We start from the raw sequence: 24,371 nt of genomic DNA, 5'->3' as shown, positions 1-24,371 counted from the left end.
CTCTTAATAACATTTTAAGCCTGATAGTCTTTTTAAAATGATGATAAACTTTTTCTCTTTTGGTGTAAATCAAACTAAGATCCATCAAGCATGAAGTTAATCCAACTTAAGCTTAGCCTGACAGGACATTTATTGGTTATCCTGATAGACAGTCAGTGTTTGGAGAAAAAGAAGCATGTTTTGAAGGGTATTACTAATGGAAATAAACTTGTAATTAAAATTGGAGACCATAATAAAACAGGAAGGGAGGACATTAGAGAAAAGAAGAGGACAAAGTAAAGACGATTAATTAAAAATGGGTAAAGAAGGAAGGAAAGTACCAGATGAAAGATAAAGGGAAGAAATGCAGAGAAGGAAAGGAACCCACCAGCTCCATGTTGCATTTTACAAACAGATCAGGTCTGCTTTCCACTTTCCAGAACAAGATCAATACGATTTGTTGTAGCTCCTCTAAAGCTGCACGTCTTCTGGCTCATTTGCTCCATTCTCTGCCTCCTCTAAGTAAGACAGGGCCAGAATTAGCACGGCTGTGAGTCTGTGTTTTTGTTGGGATTTGATGGAAAGAGTGACGCCTGTTTTTGTTCCTGCATCCCCTGAAAATAGAAATCCATTTGGGCTTTGGGCGTATGACAGAAAATTGGAGAAAATCGCCCTGAAAACACAATTGGTTTTGGCTGCGGTGGTGGCGGTGTTCCCGAGCAGCAGGGACAAGTGAAGAAGTCGCACACATCGTTTGTGCGAGCGTGAAAACACGTCGCCTGAAACCCGGAGCTCTCACACTCGGCTGCAGCGTCTAAAACGAGATCCGAACTCTCAAAGCGGCTTGTCTTTTTCTTCCTATCTCCTTTTTAATCCATTTATTTACCAATCAGAGGTGTGAATCCAAGTGATGAATTCAGCCATCTGTTGTCATTGTTGAGTTTGGTTGTCTGGATGAAGGATATCTTTGTTTAACAAGATGGATTTTCCTCGCTGTGTCGTTTCTGTGTGTCTCTCTACATGTGTGTACTCCCATAGGGCTGTATATACACACCCAGGCTGTATATACAACACATGCACCTCATATGTTCCACCCTTACCTAGCCTTAACAAGCTCATGTGTTGGAGACATTGTACGGTTCTGCTGTGATTTGTTTTCTGAGGTTTTACAGCGAGGGAGATGCTGCTGGTTCCTCTCTGTCATGTTGGCACGCAGTCATTAGTTATCCTGAAGAAAAGGCCGTATGCTGTCGTCCGGTTGAAGAGGCGGGGCTTCAGTAATGTGGTGATGGATAGATTGGAGAGTTTAATCGCTTCAAATTAGAACCTGAAAGCAGAAAATCTGTATTTCTATGGCGAGAAAAAGGTACAAACGACCAGAAGGTCACGGTCCAGTCAGGAGAACATGTCAGGCACAGGTAATGGATACAGGCGGGGGGGGGATTTACCATAGGCTATACTAGGCAGTTGCCCAGGGCCCCAAAGTCTTGGAGTTAATACAACTATTCCTTAATTATGTTTTTGATAAAAAAAAATCCTTCGCTAAAATGCTATCAGAGCGCATCTAATATTAAGTGTGTCTCAGCCCCCCCCTTCAGTGTCCACCATATTGGATCAGTCCATTTGTTGCACATGTTCACAAAGGTCCAAACAGACAGCAGCAAACCATTTGAAAACAAACGGTGCAAAGAGCAGTGTTGCTAACTTAGCGCTTTTGTCGCTACATTTATTGACGTTTCAGACCCCTCTAGGACTTTGATATCAAAAAGCGGCTAGCATCAAATCTAGCAACTTTTTTCTGCTACTGGAGACTTTGGCGACAACATCTAAAAGCAGCGAACTCTGCTCTCCAGAGCGAGTAGATTGGTAACCCCGCCTCCTGCTCTCCTCTATCTTGTCTGCTGTCATGATTCATGCAGCTATTATTTCATCCAAATGAAAAATGGAGAACAGAGAAGCAGATCATGGCTTGTCTACAGTGAAAAGAAGGACTGGGTTATTTACTTTTTGGAAACACAGGAAGGAGCAATCAGCTAAGTGAGCTTAGTGCTTAAAAAAAATCTTTCATTCCTTTAGAGACAGCATGAAAAGTCAGCTGAGTACAAAACATAGAGAGGAAAACAAGAAGAAAAGAGACAAAACCTAGAACAAAAAAAAAAAAAAGAAAATTAAAAACAATGCACTAGACTTTGTTTCCAAGTTTAAAGACGTTTCGCTTCCCATCCAGGAAGCTTTTTCAACTGAAAATGTCAGAAATATGTGAGGTTAAGGTTTAATACAGTAGCCCAACAAAGCCTTGTTTTACAAATTTGAAATGACGAAGGGGTCCACCCATTTGGGGTTCATTTGACTTCTTTTGTTAGCCTGCAATACCCCATACCGATCTAAGTGGATCTAAGGGGATTGTTGGCCTGTACAATTTCCTTGTGTTTTATGTGTTCAGAGGGCCCTCTGACTGTCTTTGCCTAGGGCCCCAAACTTCCTAAATCTACCCCTGGATGCCCGAGGCAATCCAAATAGAACAGATCACACCCAAAATGCTGGGCAGTTCCAGCTCTTAACCAATAGACCAAGGTACCTGCAGTTTGGACACTATGCCACAGAAGGCAGTGTGTTCGGTCTGCTGGGGTGTTGGTGGAAATACGACGCCCCTAAAATTCCTTTTTAAACATCTAAAATATTCTTTCTGTCATGATTTGTGGACACTAAGAGGACTAAAGAGAAGCGTTATCTCCTGGTCTGACGCTGTAATTCAGTGAAAGGGCGATGGAGGGCTGATTTTCATTGGGAAGGGCCATTTTGAATGGCTGCTACTGTTCAAACACTTCATCATCCGTACTCTACAAACACACTGTGGCGATGTTTATTTAAAATCCTCTATAATCTTTGCTTAAAGACGATTAAACTGGCCAAGGAAAAGTTAACAATTGATTATATAATTAAATGATTCAAATATAATCATAGAACAAATTCATCTTAATCTTAAACAGAGATTAACGGAAAGCAGTTTACAGCTTTGACCGCAGATCATCATCATTAACATTAAAGCAGAGACTCATCTACTGTTTCACAGAGTTATGATTGTCGATGTTTTTAAATCAACTCCCCCCATCGTACGAAACAAAAAAAAAACAGTTAAAATGTAGGTTTTAGTTCCCTCTAGTGGTTGTTTTGTAGATTGCAGCTAAAAAAAATCAGAACCACCTGTACTTTCATAGAAACGTCCCATTATGTGACATAACAGCCGAGATATTTGGAGGATTTTCAAATCCTCTTGTAATTTCCCAGAGATTATTATTATGAGGCATTTAAGCAACAATTGTTGGCGAAAATGTCTTTTAGGATGCTACTTTTAATTTATAAATTTTAAGATAAAGGCGATTTTGTTGTGTGGTGGTCGATAAACCGTGCGCAGAAATAATCTAACGTTTTGAGATAAATGTAACGCCATACAACTGACTGTCTTTATTTCCTAAAACAAATTTTCACTGATCATTTGAATCAGTGGTTTTGAGACTATAAAGAATGTGGTGGTGTCCTTTCATGGTCGGATGCAAAAAGCTCTGACATGTTTAGAGGGATCTGTTTGGATTCAGTACGTGAACCAATCAAAGTGTTAATTATTCTCAAGTGCATGTTAGGTGGATGTTAGTAGGTCAGCTCAGGCCAGAAAGGTTAAAGCCTCCTAGAGTTCTGCTCCTTTTTTGAAGGAGTAAATAATCTGCCGGCGGTCCAACCCATATTGGTTTTTGTGTTTTTAATGGCTTTTAGCAGTAAATATTGGTGCAGAGAGAAGCTCCAGGAGTTGAATTTTTAAAGCGATATAATAGGCTCCAGCCTGCAGAAGTGTTTTAGAAAAGGTTAGCTTCCTCTCTGTGTCTGAAGCCCCTCCGCAGGGTTTTAATCGAGTGCTGTTGAAAGGGAGAAACATAAGTTGAACTAAATCACTCTGATTATTTCTGCCTCCAGAGCAGCTCTGCCTGGGAGAAACACACCAGGACTAAACGCTACAGCAGCTGCTTTTACTGATTCAGCCCCATTTGGGACTTATTAGTGAACTCAGCTGCTGGAGTGTTTACCTTCAGACTTTCTGCTTGTTTGAAGGAGAAGCAGGAAGCAGACTGAGAGCTTGTTTCCAGGTGTGTTAGTGAAGGGAATACACGCTGTTCTCCTGCGGACCCTCGGAGCGCCGGTTGTGCAGCCCCGGCGACCCCCCCAGCTTTGACACCACCCTCTCTGGCTCCTCTCTCCAGGTATGAGCGCTCTGCAGTTGCAGAACCTGGCCACTTTAGCGGCAGCGGCGGCAGCAGCTCAAAACTCAGCCAGCCCCTCCACCGCAAACCCCCTGTCCTCCAGCGCCGCCTCCCTGGGAGCGTTGGCCAGCCCAGGTAACGCCGCTGGGCTCGGGCGGGCGGGGCCACCCCACGCCGCTCTCCACTGTTCCCATTGTTGTCACCTCAGCCGACCGTCGGCTCATCACACATCGCCATCGCTCCGACCTCCATCCGTGGTGTGTGTCCACCTCCATCCTGATGCCATGTCGATGTTCCACACGCGTCCTCCTGTGTTTGAACATCATGTGGCGTGCCGCCGCCCCCTCATTGCAGCGTTGCGGCTGGATGTGTGTGTGCATGAACGTTTTTGCCTACGTGTGAGTCCGGTTCTGGTGTTGTGTTTTCACTTTGCTCCTCCCTGCGGCGGCCCTGCGGCTGATTGGGGGGGGGGGGTGCACCTCTGTGCGTTTCGATGATGTCCTTCTTGTAGATGTGCGTCTAAAAGCAGCAGGTTGATGTTGGGGTTAAACGCCACCGTCCTCAGCTTCCTTCCTTCTCCGTCTCTCCTTGTTGCCCTCATCTCCTGCTCCTGCCCTCTTTCTGACAAGCTCCCTGTTTCTGCTCCATCCCCCCCCCCCCCTTCATGTCGGCTCGGCCTCGCTCCAGCAGCGCCCTCTCACCAGAGCATGAATATGAAAAGCAGCCTCCTCCTCCATCCTGCTCCAAACGCCCCTTCTTGTCTGGTCTCTCCTCCTCGTCTCACTCTCTCCCTCCATACTTTTCGCCTCTCTCTCTCTCTCTGGTGCCAAATGTCACTCCAACCTTGCATATTGCACACTCAGGTTGAGCTCCTCGCTGTGAATGAGTGCTGCTATACTGCATGTGTCAGTGAAACCGAAACGTCACTCTAGTTTGATAAATATAGACCGTTCTGCATGGAGACAGGCCACCGTCTTTGTTTTGCAACGTGTGCTGACATAATGCTCCCTCTGCCACACCACCTCCTAATATATTCAGCGGCAATCCTGCTTTGTTGGCAACGCTTTGATGAGCTGAAGGGTAAATGAATAGATTAAATCTCTATTTTGTTGTTGTCTGAGAAGGAACAAGGTTGCGAGCTTTTTGCGCCACATTTCCCTCCATTCCACCCACCGCCTCAGTGTCTCCTCAGGTGTGCGTCTGTGTGTTTGGGATCTTTCTCATTTGTCATCGTGATTCCTTTTTTCTTTGCCGACTCATTAAGATCCAAATATGTGAGAGGAAATACGCAAATTATTAGTTGATGAAACATCTTTAAAGTTCAATAAAGGGAAATTTCTGTTTGTTTCTCCTGTCGCTTTGCAGGAAAAAGAAGGAAAATAATCTAAATCTAACCTTAACAGAAGAACGAAGGCATAGATCTTAAAGCTACACTGAAAGGCTGTGTGGAAAATGAAGTACACCCCAGTTATAGCACCTAGATCGTCACGGAGTTTGAACGTCTCTATAAAGGCCAAAGTCTTAGACGATTAAAGCTCAGAGGCAGGAAGATATCAGCAATGACCTCAGAGAAGGACCTTTAGCGATCCCAAGAAGGAAAACATTTCAGATCCAACCTGGCTAACTTTAAACAACCTTACAGCTCCGTCTCAGAGGTCAAAGGTCCTGAGGCTGAACCACCCTGGAAGAATCAAAGGAGAAAGTCTCTTCTCTCTAAGTCCAAGATAAGAAAAAGCAGAGAGAGCATAACGTTAGAAAATAAACTAACAAATACTGCAGATTGATAGAACAGAGATATGATGAAAAGAGGTCTCTATGTCCTCCGGCAGTCTAAGCCTATAGCAGCATAACTATAGGGATAACTTGGGTTCTACCAACTGCTAAATCAGGGGTGTACTCATTTTTTTCACAGACGGGTTTTCATATTGGTCTCATCTTTTTTTTCCTGTTTTTTTTATTTTTAGAACTGGTGTACTGATGTATATCAACTCTTTGGAACAGCCATTTTATGGCCATTTATTTGTTTCCAGAAATGTTCTGTGTCAGTGCTGCAGTAGTTTGGTGCTACCTGTAGCGCTGTTTAGCATCAGCTAACCTCCATATTGACTGATTTGCATCTTTATCAAAGTTTTTAGGGAACCTAACAGAATCCAGAGATGTCTGTTCCTAAATGTTTCTGACAACCGCAGCGTCCCATAACCTCACCTGTTGCCGGGTAAAGTGTTTTAAAGCCAATTGTAACACAAATTGGCCCAACAACCAAATTATCCTTGGCTTCATCTCATAAAACAGTAATTATAACGTTTAAAATCAACTCTGAGCCTCAGGGTAGAAAATTAGTTTCCAGTTTGGCTTTGAAATCTGATCAGAGGAACCCGTTTGTTGGGTTTCTAAGCTGATTTACTCACACACTCATCTGTTTCGGCAAGGATTTTCAACATTTCTTTTGTTAGTCATTATTTCTAAAGTTTCCTTTATTTTCTGTAAGCTCAGACACAGATTAATACATCAGGGTATTATATCAACAAAGCCCCAGCAAATCCAAGCGGGCTGTAGCTTAACGCTGCTCAGGAAACTTGTCAGAAATGAACCCAAAGAGAACTGGCCCAATATGAGGTGATGGAACCAGTTCTGACAACAAAGTTATTCCTATTTTAGGGCACAAGCTCCACATGGGATGACCAGGAAGGAGAGATTTCCCATTTTTTTTATGCTTCACAAAATACAAGAATGTTTTTCAATAAAGTTATAATAATATTGATGATGAGGAGCCATTTTTCAAGGCTGGAGCTCAGTGGTTCAGACATATAGATGAGCCACCATAGTAGATGTTCCTGAAGTCTAAAATGCCCCCATACTTTCAGTGCAGGGCTCCTGATCCTACATTGCTGCACCTAGCACCTAAAAACTGCAGCTGCGTAGAGCCGTCTATGCGTAGGAGTCGCTGAATGTTGGATATAACGCATCCACTTCTCTGTCTTCCTCTCTCCTCCCAGCAGCAGGCACAACAGCCAGCTCCAACGCCGGTGCCATGAACTCTCTGACCTCTCTGGGTACCCTGCAGGGCCTGGCAGGCGCCACTGTGGGCCTGAACAACATCAATGCACTAGCAGGTAGCATCAACAGTGAGTATTCACCCTGCCATCAGCCACTCCAGCCATCCACACCTCACGCCTCCGCTGAGCAGAGAGACGCGCTTTGATTCATGGACATATTTAAAACGGGCAGAATTGAAGTTAACGTCGTATCTGAACCAAACCAATAGTTAATGCAGTTCCCAGTCCTCCCAGTAGAAGACTGGTTCTTGCTGCTGTCTCTCTGCATCTCGGGTCCATGGAGAACTTCTTGGTTGAACCATCCTCATTCCAGCCATTCCTCCACCGCTCCATCTGCTTCCTGGTTGTGTCCTGGGTTGGGCTTCCTGTAGCCAGTAGACCCAGCTGCTGCTGCTGCGTGGGACAGTGTCGTGTGTCTGTCAGCAGGTGGCGCTGTTTGGTGTGTGTTTGTCTCATAAAACAGATCAGATCTATGACTAAAACGGAAATTAAACCGATTCTTTCCATCGTGTCCAGCTGTAAATGTTCCTGCACCCGCTGGGTTTAAGGTTCAGGTACATAAAGTTCTTGCAGCTCATAGATCCGCCTGTTTTTAAAACAGCCTCGTTTAAATCTTTGGTTCTGTTTCCTCTGCTGCTGTTTGTAAATCAGTTTAGGATCCTGGTTCTGTTCAGGCCGGACTGCAGCTGCTGGATAGACCGACTTTTGGTCCAGGTGTTAACTGTAAAACCGGGCATCCTTGATCCAGACGGCCCGATTTTTTGCCTTTTTCGGGCCGATTGTCCAGTGGTGCGAGAATTTATCAATGGAGCCGTCTTTCAGACTGATGGTGCGTCGTGTAGTGTACAGGGTGTAACAAGGGGTAATCAGCCGCTCACGACCACTTCCTGATCAGGAATCGTAAGGTCGGGAGAAAATCAAACATGCTTGAAATTCAGTCGGCCGTTGTGAGGTAGTCGTGGGCAAATCGCTCAGTGCGCAAACAAGGATTCTTCTTCTTTCTCTGAGATGAAAACACAGCAGCATGGCGGGTTGTGAGTGAAATGGAGTTCTTCTGTATAGACCGTAGTAGCCATGGCTATTACAGACCGTAGTGGCCATGTTTGCTCAGCCATGTCTTTGATCAAATGCGTTGTCGGCGTTTCTTTTTAGGGCTTTCAGCACAAATTTCCCTCTAGTGAGCTTCATATTCCTCTCCTACTTGTTTGGCTTCCGGATAGACGAGTCCGAGTAGCGCCATCTCACTGCGGAGCTGAGTCCCACGTGGTTTTTAGACGTACAGTGAGAGCAGGTAGATTGCATCAGATCATCCGGTTGCGCAATGTGAGAACATATATCGTGAGCTGTGAACTTTTCAACCCTGCGGTTTCGTCGTAAATTGTTAGCTGTAGCTGCGTGCAATGATTGAAAAAAATCAGGAGAGTGCTTTAGTGGTGCGGTGGTTAGCGCACACGTCTCATGTAAGGAGACCTTAGTCCTCAACGCGGCCGACTTAGGTTCAAATCTGACTTGTGGTTCTTTCCCGCATGTTTCTCATACCCCCTTTCCTCTCAGCCTACTGTCCAAAAATTAGCCACTAGTGCCGTAAAAACTAAGAAAAAAAAGAGAGAAAAAATCGTACAGTGAATGCCCGGCAGAACACCCCCAAACCATCAGTCCTCCATCACCGTGCTTGCCAGTCAGTAGCAGAGAACAATAATACTGCAATTTCCATCAAAAGATCTGAAAGTACTAAAGGTAAAAAAGACAAAAGTGTGAAAAACCTTTTTTTAAAAGAGAGAAAAACATCTAAAGGGGACCAAAAGCTTTGCTAAAAAATAGTGTTTAAAGACCTTTTTTAAAGCACTCAGTGGATTGAGGAGCCCTCAAGGTGTCAGGGAGGGCATTCCACAGATGTGGGGCAGCAGCATAAAATGCTCTGAGTCTGGTTCTCGGAATGTGGAGGAGGTTTGAATGAGTCGGTTCTGTCCATCGTGGTCCAACTTTTCTTCTTTGGTTTCAGACGTCTTATCCTTGATCCAGATGTAGCTATTGCCATGTTGGTTTTATAGAGAAGAATCTTTCCAGTCTGCTTCAGGGTCGTGACCTTTGACCTTTGCCCTGCTAACTGCTTAAACAGTTTGTTTAGGTTTAGAAAAGCAGCATTTCCTCCTGGAATCTGGAGCAGATCCCTGTTTCCATCCTCGGTCCTGCTGGGCGTCCTGCCTTCGACCTCTGAGGAGTGGCGTTGGGATCTTAATCAGAGCTGTTATGACAGCAGAGATCCCGTACTACAGGCCTCTTCCACCACATTATTCTCCTCTGACCTTTCCGCTCCTCGGCTGGAGTAGCTCTACCCGCTGTGTAAATCACACACGCCTCGACTCCTGTTCGACCCAACAGGTCCGTTCCGTTTTGGTTCTTCTCGCTGCCCCCTCCCCTCCTCCATCCACCCACCGCCATCGGCTGCCCTCATTTAAACACATCCAGGCCTTAATTGAATTGCAAAGGTCAGCGGTGCAATTATTCCCGAATAAATGAGTGACCTATAATCCACAGCGCAGTGGTGATAATTTATTTCACCGTGTCTGACGGCGAGGCGACAGGACGGCGAGGCGGTGTCAGACCTCCTCAGACAAGTTGCCCTCCGCCGTGATATTAAGCCATTACAAGCAGCTAATGAGTGTTCCTTCACCACTAAACCCACCGCCTCGCTCCCCTCGCCCCCTAAAACCCACAACGCAGACATCACAGGCTGGAAAAGAAGACAATGGTGGCCTGGACCCCTAATGTTCTTCATACCAGCTAGCTTCCTCTATAAGCTAAGCTAACTGCAGGTCCAGATTCACAACTGATGCTTATTTTAAACATTTCTATGAGGAAACTTTGAAAAGTTGGATCCTTTATTGACCCATAAAGAAGCAGCGAGCAGCTTGCAGCACCTGGGGAGCAGTCTGCAGTTGGGGGACTTTCTCAGGGACCCAGAGGGTCAATAACCAGTTCATCTCCACAATGGAAACGTCTCTCTGACCACTCCTACTCCAGTTTAACAGGAAAACAAATGAACACATTTAAAATATTTGTTTTAAACTTTAATTCTCCCTGATGTTTCATTTGACCAAATATTAAATCTAATATATTATCAGCAAAGACTATTCAGAGTAAATGACCCAAAATATTGCACTTATTTAGATCAATCAAATAAAACATCATTTAATATTTCTGTTTTCTTCAAATTTCATTCATATCGATTTCAATTCAGTTTATTTCTATAGCGCCAATTCACAACAAATATTTTCTCATCTCAACTTCTTGACTCAAAGGCAATCCCTCACACTCAGCATGCTTGTAGCGACAGTGGAGAGGAAAAACTCCCTTTTAACAGGAAGAAACCTCGAGCAGAACCAGGCTCAGTGTGAGCGGCCATCTGCTGAGGCTGACTGGGGTTCAAGGAAACAGAAGCAGAGATAGAAAAAGCAGCTGTAAAAGGCGGCCCCGTCCGGGAAACACACAGCCAGGAAGACGAGCTCCGAGCCAGCTCCCATGCCAGAGGATGAAGAGAGCACATCCAGTTAGTCACAGTCAGAGAAACAGGACTACACTGGAAAACAGACCGATCTCCAACATCTAGAAACAAAGGTGTTGAGAGAGCAGAACATTAAAGATTGAACTAAAAGATTCTGCAGAGTGGGAGAATAGAGATAGAATGAAGCANCCAGCAGAACCAGGCTCAGTGTGAGCGGCCATCTGCTGAGGCCGACTGGGGTTCAAGGAGACAGAAGCAGAGATACAAAAAGCAGCTATTAAAGGAGGCCTTATCCAGGAAACACACAGCCAGGAAGACGAGCTCCGAGCCAGCTCCCATGTCAGAGGACGAAGAGAGCACATCCAGTTAGTCACAGTCAGAGAAACAGGACTACATTGGAAAACAGACCAATCTCCAACATCTAGAAACAAAGGTGTTGAGAGAGCAGAACATTAGAGATTGAACTAACAGATTCTGCAGAGTGGGAAAATAGAGATAGAATGAAGCAGAATGATGAAATAGGGGTGCCTATGTCCTCCAGCAGTCTAAGCCTATAGCAGCATATCTATAGAGATAGCTCAGAATAACCTGAGCCACTCTAACTATAAGCTCCAGCATCTATAAACAAAGGTGTTGATGGCAGCAGCACAGCTGATATTTCTCTCCAGGATGGAGTCACAGCCAAACAACAGAGAAACGTAATAAGTGTAATTTATTTATTTTTGTTGTTGAAGTAAATATCCTGGTGGCGCAGTTGTTTGCCCAAAACCCCCCAACTAAGTCCTTAGTCCTCTACGTGGTGGAGCAGGGTTTGAATCTGACCTGTGGTTCTTTGCTGCATGTCTCTCCCCCTCTCTCGTACCCCTTTCCTGTCAGCCTACTGTACAAAAAACGAGCCACGCGTGCCGTAAAAACCTGAAAATAAATAAATAAATATCCTAAAATAATAGATGGTGGCATCTCCGATGTTTTAAATTTGTCTTAGAGCCATTTTTCATGTTTTCATGATCAGATAGTCCGACAACATTTATTAACGATTATAAATATTTAGGAATATTTCCCAACAACTTGTTCTAATTTTATTCTGTCTGACGTTCATGTATAAATGTGTATTTAAACATTTATGGTTCATGGAATGTCATTTTAGACAATATTACAAGCCCCCTAAATAAATATAAATATAAATTTCACAGAAGCAACTTTTTTTAAAAGTAGCTTTTATTTTTTTGCAATTTAAAGTTTTCAGTTATGAGGAAAAAGTTTGGATTTTTGTGGGAAAAACTGCAACATGTGTAACATATATGTATTTATACAGAACAAACAAATGTGAAGCGAACTGCTCTTATGTTTCAGTCCATATCTGGAGCGAATGATGCGTTTGTTTGTTTTTTAACTAAGTGCACGATACCGCAGAGCAAAGTGGGATTTGAATGCAAAAGGTGCATTCAGGGAGCCCTCGTAAATTTGAATGTCTGTGCCGGGAAACCACAGCAAAAACATCTTTTATTTCAAGTATCTGTGCAGTTTATAAAAATAACCACCCAGATGGTTTCAAGGTGGTTTAAATATTTAATTTATGCAGCTATTTTCTCTTCCTGCTAATTATTTTTCTATTAAAAACTAATTAAAATGAATCCTTCTAGTTTTCACCAATTTGAATAATATTTGCTTCAATTTCATGAAATGTTTGGAAAACCAACTGAACCTTGACTTTAAAGCTGAGGTTCGTATTGATATATGATAAATCCAAACTGCACTGGGAAAACGATCTAGAAATAAATAAAAAATCTCTTAAATTAAGTATATTTACCCTTAATTTGAATAGATAATTGAGGTAGTTTGCCAATGGAATGAGTATTTTTACTTTTAGAATAAGATAATTAGATAATATGCAGTTGAGATAAGACAATGCAATAGTTTTTTTCTTATTTTAAATGTAAATTTTCTTGTTCCATTTGCAAAATGTCTCCTTTACCTCCTTAATCTAAGAACAAATGTACTTATTTTAAGAAAAAAATGACTTGTCTAGATTTAGATTTTAATAGTTATAAATTTTAGTTGATATTACCAATAAAAATACCACTTATTGTATTTATTTCATATTTAAATAAATAGCTTTTTAGATATAAATAAAAAGTCCTTTAAAAAATCTCATGTTTTTAACAAAAATGAATTCATTTTAATTAATTTTTGCATTTATTTTGAAGTTTGATGTTGGTACCAATTAGATGGATGTTAATTATTGCTATAAATGGCATTCCATATGTTTCCGCTTTGTCCTGATGTGATGTGCAGTAAAATCTGTTGCTGTATTTATCTGTTTTTCAGTGGTAGTTATTTGTGTGGGTAGCGGCCATGTTGCCTCTGGCTCTGGTTGGCTGTGCGCTTGCAGCGCTGCATGCCGTCTGTCTCTGCTGGTTCCTGTGCAGCTCTGGCCGTCATCAGCTGCACTCATAACTGATGCTGCTGTTTTAAACCTTCTACTCTGTTCGTCTCGTGATGTGTCGTCTTTTGTGCGTCAGTATTAATGTTTTTTTTTTCTGTGTGTGACCTGTGGTGCGGTGTGTGACAGTCAGTGCGTCTTTGTGTGTGTCTGTGTGGTTAATAACACAACCTTCAGTGGGAGCGCTAATGAGTAAGTGCATTCTCCTTTCTTTATTGTTGGGTTTTATGTAAAGTTGCTCAAATGCTCTCAGGTATGGCGGCTCTAAACGGAGGCCTGGGCGGCGCAGGGCTCACCAACGGCACGGCCGGCACCATGGACGCGCTGACGCAGGCCTACTCAGGGATCCAGCAGTACGCCGCCGCAGCGCTGCCCACCCTCTACAGCCAGTCCCTGCTGCAGCAGCAGGGGGCCGCCGGCAGCCAGAAGGAGGGTCAGTAGTCTGTGGTAACACGTCTGCGTGGCGCGGCTGCAGGTTTCCTAAGCATGCGTCTCCTTCATAAACACTGAGTTAGATGTCTGAATGATAAATGCCACCAAATGTCCTTTATATTCAGTTAGAATTACCTTCATTATTTCTGCCTGGTAGAATTAAACCCATTAATTGGTTTATTTAACTTTCTCCAAATTGAGAGTTTTACATACATGTCATCAGTATTTGTCAATAATTCCCCTAATGTTATGATTAAACCCTCAGAACCTGCCTGAAACGGGTCGGGTTTGTTCCCACACACCTTTTCTACCTGCTTGGAATGAGTCTGACTCAGTTTCAAACGTAGGAAGAGACCTGTGGGTCCTTCATGGCCGATGTCTTAGGATCTTTCCTCATGGTTTTTCATTTTGGAAAGTGCACCATATTGCATAAAATTTAAATCTATATGTAATTTTTTATTAAAATAAGTTCATTTTTCCGGGAATTTAGGCGAAAAAATTAGACACTTTGCCAATGGACCAAGACAATTTATACTTAAAATAAGAAAAAAAACAATTGCATTGTCTTATTCCAAGTGCATATTATCTAATTATCTTTTTTTTAAGACCCTGACGTGAAAAACAAGGTGGCACACTGGAAAAACGATCTAGAAATAAGTAAAAATTTCTTGAAATTTGCACTTGAAATTAGAGAACGCAATTGTATTTTCTTATTCTAAGTGTCAATTTTCATGCTCAATTGGCAAAATGTCTCTTTTACCTCCTCAGTCCAAGAACAAATGCACTTATTTGAAGAAAAAATGACTTATCTAGATTTGGATTTTTTTCCAGTGCAGTAGTGTTCTTTGACAAACATGGATGCCTCCAGTAAAGCACATTCAAATGAAAATTACTCTTACTTAAAAAAACTTATCATTTAGTGAACAGTATGTAATAATCTCATATTTAAAGTACTTTCAGAAGTTTGAATTCTGAATATGACGGACTTTTCCTTTAATACTTAAATGATTTATTTAAAATAATGGAAGTAGTATTATAAGTTGTTCTGCTGTGACGTGCCACCTGTAAACACAACCTGGCTAATAAAACACCCAAAAGCTTTAGACAACAGAGCAGAATACAAATCAGATGATGAAATGTCTGGTAAACAAAGAGCGGATTGGAGACCGTTTCTTCTTTCTGCATCAAAAAATATGTAGAGAGTCTGTCTGTATTTACCAGTCCATCCTGGAGTTCAAAACCCTCCAGGGAGACAAAGACGTGGCGAATATCGCCCTCGCTCACGGCTTCATTTAGCAGTGGAGAGCGTATGAAACGCTAGTGAGAGATCTGACCTACTACAATCATTAGGGTGGCATAGACTAAGAGAGGTTGGGAGGACCTGTGACCCCTCTTAAGAGAGACAAAATGCAGCTGAAAGAATGAATTAAAAGCCCCCTGCTTTGTTTGTCGCAAAGCAAAATACAATTATGAAAAGCTTTCAACATTTTAAGGTTTTTTTGGTTTTGTGCAGAAGCGGCAGCGAATCCAAGGCCAGCAGACATTATGCTAAGTGGTTTGCTTGAGCTGGGTTCCTATAACGACAGCACAGATAGATCCATCCTGTCCTCATCCGCTCTGCTTTCCTCCCCTTCAGGTCCTGAAGGTGCCAACCTCTTCATCTACCACCTGCCCCAGGAGTTTGGAGACCAGGACCTCCTGCAGATGTTCATGCCTTTTGGAAATGTGGTGTCGGCCAAAGTCTTCATCGACAAACAGACAAACCTTAGCAAATGCTTCGGTACAGTTATTTTTAAGATTGTCATGTTTGTGGTACATCTGATAATCTGGAAGACTTAGGAAAGTCGAGCAAAGACGTTTCAGAAACACACAGTTTAAAGATTAAAAATTTGATAAATAAAATTACATTTTATTGCTAAAATTGTTATCTGTAATGGCTAACAGTAAATGAAAGCATTGAGGTGAGGATTTAGCATGAGGGGAGAAAATAGTCTCCGGTGTAGGTACCAGATCTGCTTCTTATGACGTCAGCATACGGCAACTCAACTCGAACAAACTGTATTGCGCCCGTTTCTTAAGGATCAAATCTGTTTTAGAGTCTTGACATATTTTTACCTATATTTGCTATTATTTTACATTTCACTGGTGATCTAAAGTAGCCGAAAGTAGAAAACAATCATTGTCAGTCTTAAAGGAAAGTACTGCGTTCTAAGAGCTGGACTGAGCTCTGCTATTTAACAAGGTGACAAAATAAGGTTAATTCAATTCAGTTTATTTCTATAGCGCCAATTCACAACACGTCATCTCAAGGCACTTTACAGTTCACCAGATCATACAGTCAAACTGATTCAAAGTTTTCTATCTAAGGAAAACCAGTTGGCAATCGCTCATACTAAGCATGCTTGTAGCGACAGTGGGGAGGAAAAACTCCCTTTGAACAGGAAGAAACCTCCAGTAGAATCAGGCTCAGTGTGAGCGGCCATCTGCTGAGGCCCACTGGGGTTCAAGGAGACAGAAGCAGAGATACAAAAAGCAACTGTAAAAGGCGGCCCCGTCCAGGAAACACACAGCCAGGCAGACGAGCCAGCCTCCATATCAGAGGATGAAGAGAGCACATCCAGCCAGTCACAGTCAGAAAAACAGGAATACACTGAAAAACAGGCCGATCTCCAACATCTGTAAAAAAAAAAAAAAAAAAAAAGGTTTTGATGGCAGCAGCACACCTGATTTCTCTCTACGATGGAGTTACAGCCAAAAAACAGACGAAAGTGTTAAGTGTAGCCAACTGCCATGTCAGAGGATGAAGAGAGCACATCCAGCCAGTCACAGTCAGAGAAACAGGACTACACTGGAAAAACAGTTTATTTTTATTCTTTTTATTAAGATCTGAAGGCAGGGAGGAAAAATGGAACATCTTAAAAATGACTTTCATAGAGATTTTAGACAAATAAAAAAGTTATTCTACTTTCTACTATCAGTTGTTGTTGCTGACATGAATTTAAAAGTAGCACAGCTTAATATGGCTAACTGACCGAGCTAAAAGAGGCTAACCTGTTAGCTACTATAGACAGCTAGCCACAGTGCTACCCAGCTATCCTCCCTTATATCATGGTCTAACAGTTCCTTTGTTCACCATAAACAGATTTTTTCAGTTTTGCTATCAATCAGCTAACACTTCATTGCTCATCAGACACACTAATGCTAATGCTACATATGCTCTGGACTCGGTACACGGTGTGATGTTATTATCGTTGTCTGAGCAACCACAATGTTTTACATGATGTGGCAACGTTCAGCCAGTCATGAAGCATAACCTCACTGGCAGATCTGACCACCCGAGCAGATCTGGTACCTACACCGGCTTTGTGTGCTAAACTAGCTAGTTAGCGCAAGATCTGTATTAACTAGCTAGTTTAGGTGATTAGCTCTAGTTAGCTCTTCACATAGAAAACTGAGGTTATTATTAAATGCAGTTATTGTTACCTCCCAGGCTGGTAAACATAAATCATTTTAGTGCTAGATAAATGTCAAGGTTAGCCAAACAGGCTAAAACTGTTGTTTTACTTTGTTTCTTGATCAAATATACATATAGACAGCATATAATTAGTGTCTAACTTTCATTTGTTTATTTTCAGTGAATTTTTATTCATTATTACATTTGTCAGATTCAAGTTATTCTTGTAACCATCCTAGGTTTTAGCTTTCATTAAATTAGGCTAACTGACAAGAGAAGTTAGCTAGCCATTTCTATCAAAACTTTATCTACTTTTGGACATTTTTGTATTCAGTCATTTTAATTTCTGAAGCTTTTTGAGGACCTCAGAAGCGAGTTCTTGAGTTTAGCTGACATAGAAGTATGGTTCTAGAACAAGCAGCCTATTTCCATTTCCTCACTTCCAAAGATCATTTTAGAAAACAGTTTTAGGAGAAGATCAGTCTAAACTCACTGAAATGGAAAAGCTGAATGGTGGTATCAAAATCATCATATTTCAGGCAAACATCCAGTTTTTATTCATAAATTATTGCTTTGAGCGATTCTTCATAAATAAAGATGAACGCCGCTAACCTCTACTGCTGTAAAGACCTTATTCAGAGAGTTACCATTATGTTGTTATTCACCCTTAGAGAAAGAGTAATTTTCACTTTTTTTTTTTGCTAACTCTTGGCCTTTATTATCTATGTGAACAGAAGATACATTTTCAGTGTTTTGACATGTGGCACATTGTCCCTGCAGGCTTCGTCAGCTACGACAATCCGGTGTCGGCTCAGGCAGCCATTCAGGCCATGAACGGCTTCCAGATCGGCATGAAGCGGCTGAAGGTGCAGCTGAAGCGTTCGAAGAACGACAGCAAACCTTACTGATCTTAGCACTAGGTCTATCTGCTCCCCCAGTTAGCACTGCTAGGGTAAGTCCCCCTCCCCCCATTTAAAAAAAAGAACAAAAGTGATGGTTTAAAAAAAAAAAAAAAGTTCAACCGAGCCATGGCCTCTGCACGGGGGAGGGCTGGGTTGAAAAGAGGGATTGTGGGAGGTAGGAGGAGATGATCTACAACCACCTGAGGGAGACGCACTTTTTATTATTCTTGTTTTTTTTAATCATGTTTTTTTTGAAGATTTTTATGTAAGCCTTCAATTTATTATTTATTTATTCCAGTTTTTGACACACATGAACACTTCCATTTCCACCATTACTTTGTGCAATCTATTTTTCTTTCTTTTTACAATGGAAGGAAGTTTCTCTTTAAAAAAAAAATAATTATTTAAACGTTCGTTTTTTTCTGTTAAGAGAATAATTTATACATTTTTACAGACTAGTTTGAGACAAAGTCAGGATTTAAACAAAGGAGCCATGCTACCGTTTTTATTTCAGTTATTTTTTAGTGTCTTGTTTTGAACCCGAAGGCTGATGATGGGTTCATTTTTCAGATTTTTCTTTTTTAAACGCGCTCGCCAATATGCACATTCGCCCTTTGACCTCCGCGGTGTTGGTTGCAGGCCGCCGCTGCTCGACGCCTGCTGGCAACCCGGGAGCAAAAGGCTGCAAAAACATTCGTGGCCTCTTAACTGTAAAGTTTGCCTGCAGTAAAGTTAAACTCCACCACAAGAAGATGAAAATAAATATACTAAATCCAGCTAAACATTATCTCTAAATGTACAAATACAGATTTTTCTTATTTCACAAGTTAAAAAAAAAAAATAGTTCTTACTTTTCTGGGTCGGATCACATTGGTCTCTTATGTGAAAATGATATAACAGCATGTAAATTTTAAAAAAAGAAATATAAAACCTAGAATTTGTGGAGAGACAAAGGTACTAGAAGAAGAAAGGAGGAGTTTCTGGGTTAAGGGGCTGGGGACTGAAAATACTTGAGGTTTGTCGACAGATTAAAAATGATCACTCAAAGTACAGTAAAGCCACAGGCCTGTAAATTTTATTTGTAAAAAAAGCAGCTCTATTTTTATACAACATTTTTACTGCCTCAGACGAATAAAAAAAATGATTTTATTTATTGCCTATCGTAAGTTATTGGACTCCTATAAAGTAAACGGCGTTCGACTCGACCCTCTCCGCTGTTTTCTCCTTCTTTTGATCCGTTCATCAGATGTTTTTAGTGCAGAAACCAGTTCTGCTGCCGGTCAGTCGTAGCCGCCCCATCGTGTCGGCCTCTGTGACGCTCATCCATCTTTATTTCCCCCACTTTTTTCTTCATTTGTCCCGTTTCTAACTTCAATTCTGTTGAAGTTGTTTTAAAAAGTCTTTTGTTCGTTTGTCCCCCCTCCTGTCGTATGTAAAAAAAAAAAATGAAATTAGTAATTAAATGGTTAAATCATGGAAATTGTAACCCCCACTCTTTTAAAAAAAAAAGAACCCTCCCCCAAACGTGGACATCCATCTTGGCGCTGATGGATTAGCTTTGGGTGCTCCATGTTTCCTGTGTATACGTCGATGAGTGAATGTTGCTCGTATCTATAGATCTATAAGATTAATGTCAGTTTAATGGTTTGTGAGAAATGCTAATGAAACCAGTGTGTCGTGTTGCCGTTCTACCAGTTTGCATTATTGTTTGTTGGATGTTTGTTGTTGTTTTTCATTAATTTTTTTTGAAGATGATGCTGTTGTGGTGTGTTGCTCTGGCTCTCTGTGTGTAACTATCTCCTCTCCCGTTTTTTCTTTCCCCCTTTTAGAACAACCCATCTCCATGCCTGTTAGTTCATCGTTTGCCTAGCATGTCTTCGTGGCGTCCAAAAAAACAAACAAACAAAAAAAAAACTTTAAACAAACAAAAAAAAAACAAAAAAAGTGTCACGGTCCTCTTCCTCCTACCCCGTCATTGTTTTCTCTGATGTCTTTTCCGAGCTCACCTGATCATAACCTGGTTCTCCTCCTCCTCCACCGCTGCCTACTGATCTTTTAAGCTTTTAGCTTTTTTGGACTTTTAAATATAAGTAATTGTTTTCACTTTTGTGTTTTTATTTTTTTATTTTTTTATTTTTTTGCATGTGACCTCATTTGGATGTGTTTTTCTGGGCGGGTTTCAGGGAGGGAGAAAATAAACAAATGTGAAAAAGATATAAAGCTGCATACGTATAAAATTAAACTCAAAAGACTGAGATTTTTATTGAACAAATGTTTTTTTTTTTTAAGTAAAAAAAAAAAAGAAAACCTGTGGTAAAGTGATTTCCATTCAGTTTCTTTCCTTTGTTTTTCTTCTTTATGCGATTTTCTTCATTTTATGGTAAACTTGACAGGAATTGCTGCGTCATCTTGCTTCTGGTCGCCGGCGGAAACAGAAAACGAAGACGGCGCCAGAAGCAGTTGGCGGCAGTTTCTCTGAGAAATAAGACTACTTCCACACAGTTTTGAATAAAAACTGTCTGATCCAATATTAGACTCTCTCTCAGAGCTCTCTAATGGTTTTTACATTTTTCAGGCAGTGTAAAGTTTTTTGATAAGGCCATTTTAAGTGGCTCAGTTTCTCATTCAAAGTCTATATATAGAACCACTTTTTTCTAGAGTAGTTTAAAGGTAAAAAAATAAAAATAAAAAAGACATTTGCCCTGTTTGGGGGGGAGAAATGCTACCTACTCGTGTCACCTTTTGCTGAACTGACTCACAGATAGACAATCCGTGGTTTTAAATGCACATGATGAAATTACCTATATTTTCTACTGTTTAAATGTATAGAGGAAAAAAAAAAAAAAACTACGATACCTGTAACCCACGTTAACGTCGGTGCTTCTTGTGAGTTTAGTTGTGGTTTCATCACCAGTCTGACGGTCTTAAATGTCTCATGTTTTCTCAAGAGAAGACTTTAAAAAAAAATCAGTTTACTTGAACAATAGACAAAGCCTTTCATTTTACTATAATAGTTATGTTTTGTTTTTTTTTAAGGAGTCCCTATTTGCTAAATCTGTTGTTGGTTAATTAGCTATATAAAATTCCTCAAAAATATATATATATAAATACAAATATATCTATAAATATATATATATATATATATATATAAAAATGTCAGCTCGTAAAGCATCAATGTCATTATTATTTTATTTCTCTCGTGGGAAACAATATTTAGATGTGTTTTGTTGTTCAACAAAATGTCTTATAAGGAAAAAAAAGACCTGATCAGTGGAGTTTAGTGCCAAATTCTGAAGGTACTTCCTGCCTAGCGCGTCAGTGTATTTCTTGTGAAATAATTTGATAACATGGGTATTTTATTATAAGTGTTTTGAATTGATCCCTCATATTTAAAGTATAGATTTAAAGAAAAAAAAGAGTTTGTTAACTTGCTATTCTGTGGTCTTGTTGCCTGACAATGTCATGTTTTGCTTTTTTTTTTTTCTTTGTAAAGATGTAAAAAAAGTGCCCATGTGTCATATAAATATATATATATAAATATATCTATACACACATATGCACACATGGACACGCAAACACTTCTGTGCAGACCTCACAGTTTACTTTTTTTAAATGTGCATGAGAGCCCCTGAGCGCGAACGCCTCCTCAGGAACCGCCGGCCGGCGCGCGCACGCAAACAATCAGCGTAGCGTTTTTAGCCGCCGTACAGCCGATTCAATCATCAGAGCCTTACCACAAATCTTTGCACTCCTCTCGTTTTATTAGTATCTCGCAGGGTCAGGCATGTTTTCTTTTTCTCCATCCCAGCTCGACATATTAAAGCGAGAGTCGTACGCTGAGCCTTATTTCTTCAAACTCCTCGTCTTATCCCTTATTGTTAAGTTGAAAAACCTTTGAGCGGTTTGCATCTGATGGGGAGAATCATTACTGTTTATCACCTCTGAGGAGCGAATGCTTTCATGATGTAAGCACAGGGCAAGACCGGCTCGACAGTGTCGGTCTGCTTAGGAAAAAAGCACACGTCGGACGGCCGCCGTCGAGGCGGGACGCTCAGAATCTGCTGCTCAACTCCTTTTTCTTTTGAGATCAATAGTCGTGAGTGTTGTCGCGCAATGGGCCAAAACCGTGCATAGATGCCAAAGTTCGTTCTTGACATTCACATAGTCGAGCCGTTTACATGGCACAGTGTTGTCAGTCTCTTCAACTGCCCCCCTCCCTCCCTGAAAGCCTCGTTTACGGTCTGCAAAAAAGACAAAAAAAAAAAAAGGCAGCATTATTTTCTACAGAAGTTCACCAGTCGCCTTAACCAGGGAGAGCCGTTCCAGTATTATAAGAGTAGAAGATGTCGTCAGTCAGTGATGTGTGCCAAGTCCAGGTTCAGTTCTGTGTGCCGTTAACCTCCCGTCTGTTTGGGTTTCAGTCCTCCTCCATTTCACCCACAGAGCAGGAAGACGGAGCGTAAAAATCGAAGGTTCGAAGGATGCCGGGTTGTTGTCTCCCAGGCTAACTGAGGTTATTAGAAACAGGGCCGCGTGGAGAGGCATCTTATTGGAATAGCGACAGGGGAAATAAAGAGCTTGTTGGCTTGAGAGGAAGAGGTCGCGTCTGCAGGTCCGCGCAGGAAAAAACAACAGCCTGAGCTGAGATGAAGGAAGCACAGCTTTCATTAGATCCAGACCCAGACGTTATTTTTCTGATTGTGTGGAAGTTAGCCGGCAGGATCTCTTCTTAATGCAGCACACGTCGACAAACAGCCATAACTGCACGTCTGAGAGCTGAACAGAACAATTAAAGATCCAACAGGCTGGACCTACAGTGGGGCCTGAAAAGTTTACACACCTCTACTCAGATCCAGGTTTTTATGTTGAAATAAAACACATTTCTGTACAAAATGGATGTTTAGTATACTGCTCAACCTATCTAAGCAAAAATATAAAATGGAAAGGAATCCTGCAAAGATTAACGTTCTTCTGATTGAACCCAATAACAGCCTTTTTTATGTTCGTTAAATATCAGAGGGTAGGAGAATATTTTGAAGCCATTAAAGTTAGAAATGGACCGATTCAGATTTTTTTAGGCCGATGTTGATACTGATTATCTGACAGCAGTCGAGATTATGTGCTGCCAATTCTTTATGCTGATATTGATAAATAATACACGGGGTGGGATTTACCATTTGGCAATACTAGGCAGTTGCCTAGGGCCCCATAAAAGTTTGTTTACATGTCTGGTTAATACAACTATTTCTTATTTGTGCACATTAATTATGTTTTTTTAAAAAGACCTTTCTCTAAAACGCCATCAGAACGCTTATAATAAGTGTGTCTCAGCCCCCCCTTCAGTGTCCACCATATTGGATCAGTCCATTTGCTGCACATGTTCAGAAAGGTCCAAACAGACAGCAGCAAACCATTTGAAAACAAACAATGCGAAGAGCAGTGTTGCCAACTTAGCATTTTTTCGCCTTATTTAGTGACTTTTCAGACCATTCTAGCACTTTGATTTCAAAAAAGCGCCTAGCGCCAAATCTAGTGACTACTGTCTGCTGCTGTAGACTTTAGCGACAACATCTAAACGCAGCGAACTCTGCTCTCCAGAGCAAGTAGATTGGTAACCCCGCCTCCTGCTCTCCTCTATCTTGTCTGCTGTCATGATTCATGCAGCTATTATTTCATCCAAATGAAAAATGGAGAACAGCAGATCATGGCTTGTCTACAGTGAAAAGAAGGACTGGGTTATTTACTTTTGCCATCGCCTTTTTGGAAAAACAGGAAGGAGCAATCAGCTAAGTGGAAAAAATCTTTCATTCCTTTTGAGACTAACCCTAGAGAGGAAAACAACAAGAAAAGGGACATGCATTGGCTTTACATGATCTTGAAGAGGCCTTGTGACTGACCATTCCAGAGGTTTCTGCCTAGTTCTGGCTGTATAGTACAGGTGATGACAATCCTTCATTATTTTCTTAATGTCCGAGGAAGTGGAAAGTCAAGACAGAAGGCTGTTCTTCCAAGGAAGAATATCCCAGTTTGGCTTTAGTTGGTTAAAAACATGGTGAACTCAGCATAAATTACCGTCACACCCACTATACAGGGTATACAGGGGATGATGACAACTAATCAATAAGACCCAAAAACCCTTTAGCCTTCTGCTAGGAAACTGAAAAGGATTCAACATGATAGCAGCCTGTAGGCGTACGATTAAAGAGGATTCCTTCCTAATCTGACTGATTTTAAAGCCGGGCATACACTGTACGATTTTTTTACCCTTTTCGGGCCGATTCTTCAGTCGTGAAAGAATTTTTAGAATGGGCCGACTTTCAGCCTGATAGTGCATCGTATAGTGTACA

General features: G+C 41.4%; 1 protein-coding gene across 29 annotated transcripts in view; it reads left to right on the top strand.

Annotated features, from left to right (window-relative positions):
- Window positions 1-23,300, top strand: part of LOC107092344 (CUGBP Elav-like family member 2) — a 312,350-nt gene extending 289,050 nt beyond the window's left edge. For 3 of the 29 annotated variants that reach the window (XM_015386762.1, XM_015386751.1, XM_015386754.1), the window contains 7 exons: window positions 4,233-4,367; window positions 5,271-5,312; window positions 7,232-7,357; window positions 13,472-13,669; window positions 15,305-15,448; window positions 17,903-18,074; window positions 19,854-19,949. In XM_015386762.1, the coding sequence (XP_015242248.1) occupies window positions 4,233-4,367; window positions 5,271-5,312; window positions 7,232-7,357; window positions 13,472-13,669; window positions 15,305-15,448; window positions 17,903-18,030 (773 nt within the window). In that variant the 3' untranslated portion in view covers window positions 18,031-18,074; window positions 19,854-19,949. Of the gene's footprint in view, window positions 1-4,232; window positions 4,368-5,270; window positions 5,313-7,228; window positions 7,358-13,471; window positions 13,670-15,304; window positions 15,449-17,902 lie in introns of all 29 variants that reach the window. The other 26 variants (XM_015386761.1, XM_015386770.1, XM_015386760.1 and 23 more) reach the window with 16 other exon arrangements.
- Window positions 23,301-24,371: the final 1,071 nt, after the last annotated feature.

The sequence above is a fragment of the Cyprinodon variegatus genome, unplaced genomic scaffold, assembly GCF_000732505.1.
Source record: "Cyprinodon variegatus isolate N-32 unplaced genomic scaffold, C_variegatus-1.0 Scaffold376, whole genome shotgun sequence".
NCBI classification, from domain to species: domain Eukaryota; kingdom Metazoa; phylum Chordata; class Actinopteri; order Cyprinodontiformes; family Cyprinodontidae; genus Cyprinodon; species Cyprinodon variegatus.
This window is presented reverse-complemented; position numbering and strand designations above follow the sequence as displayed.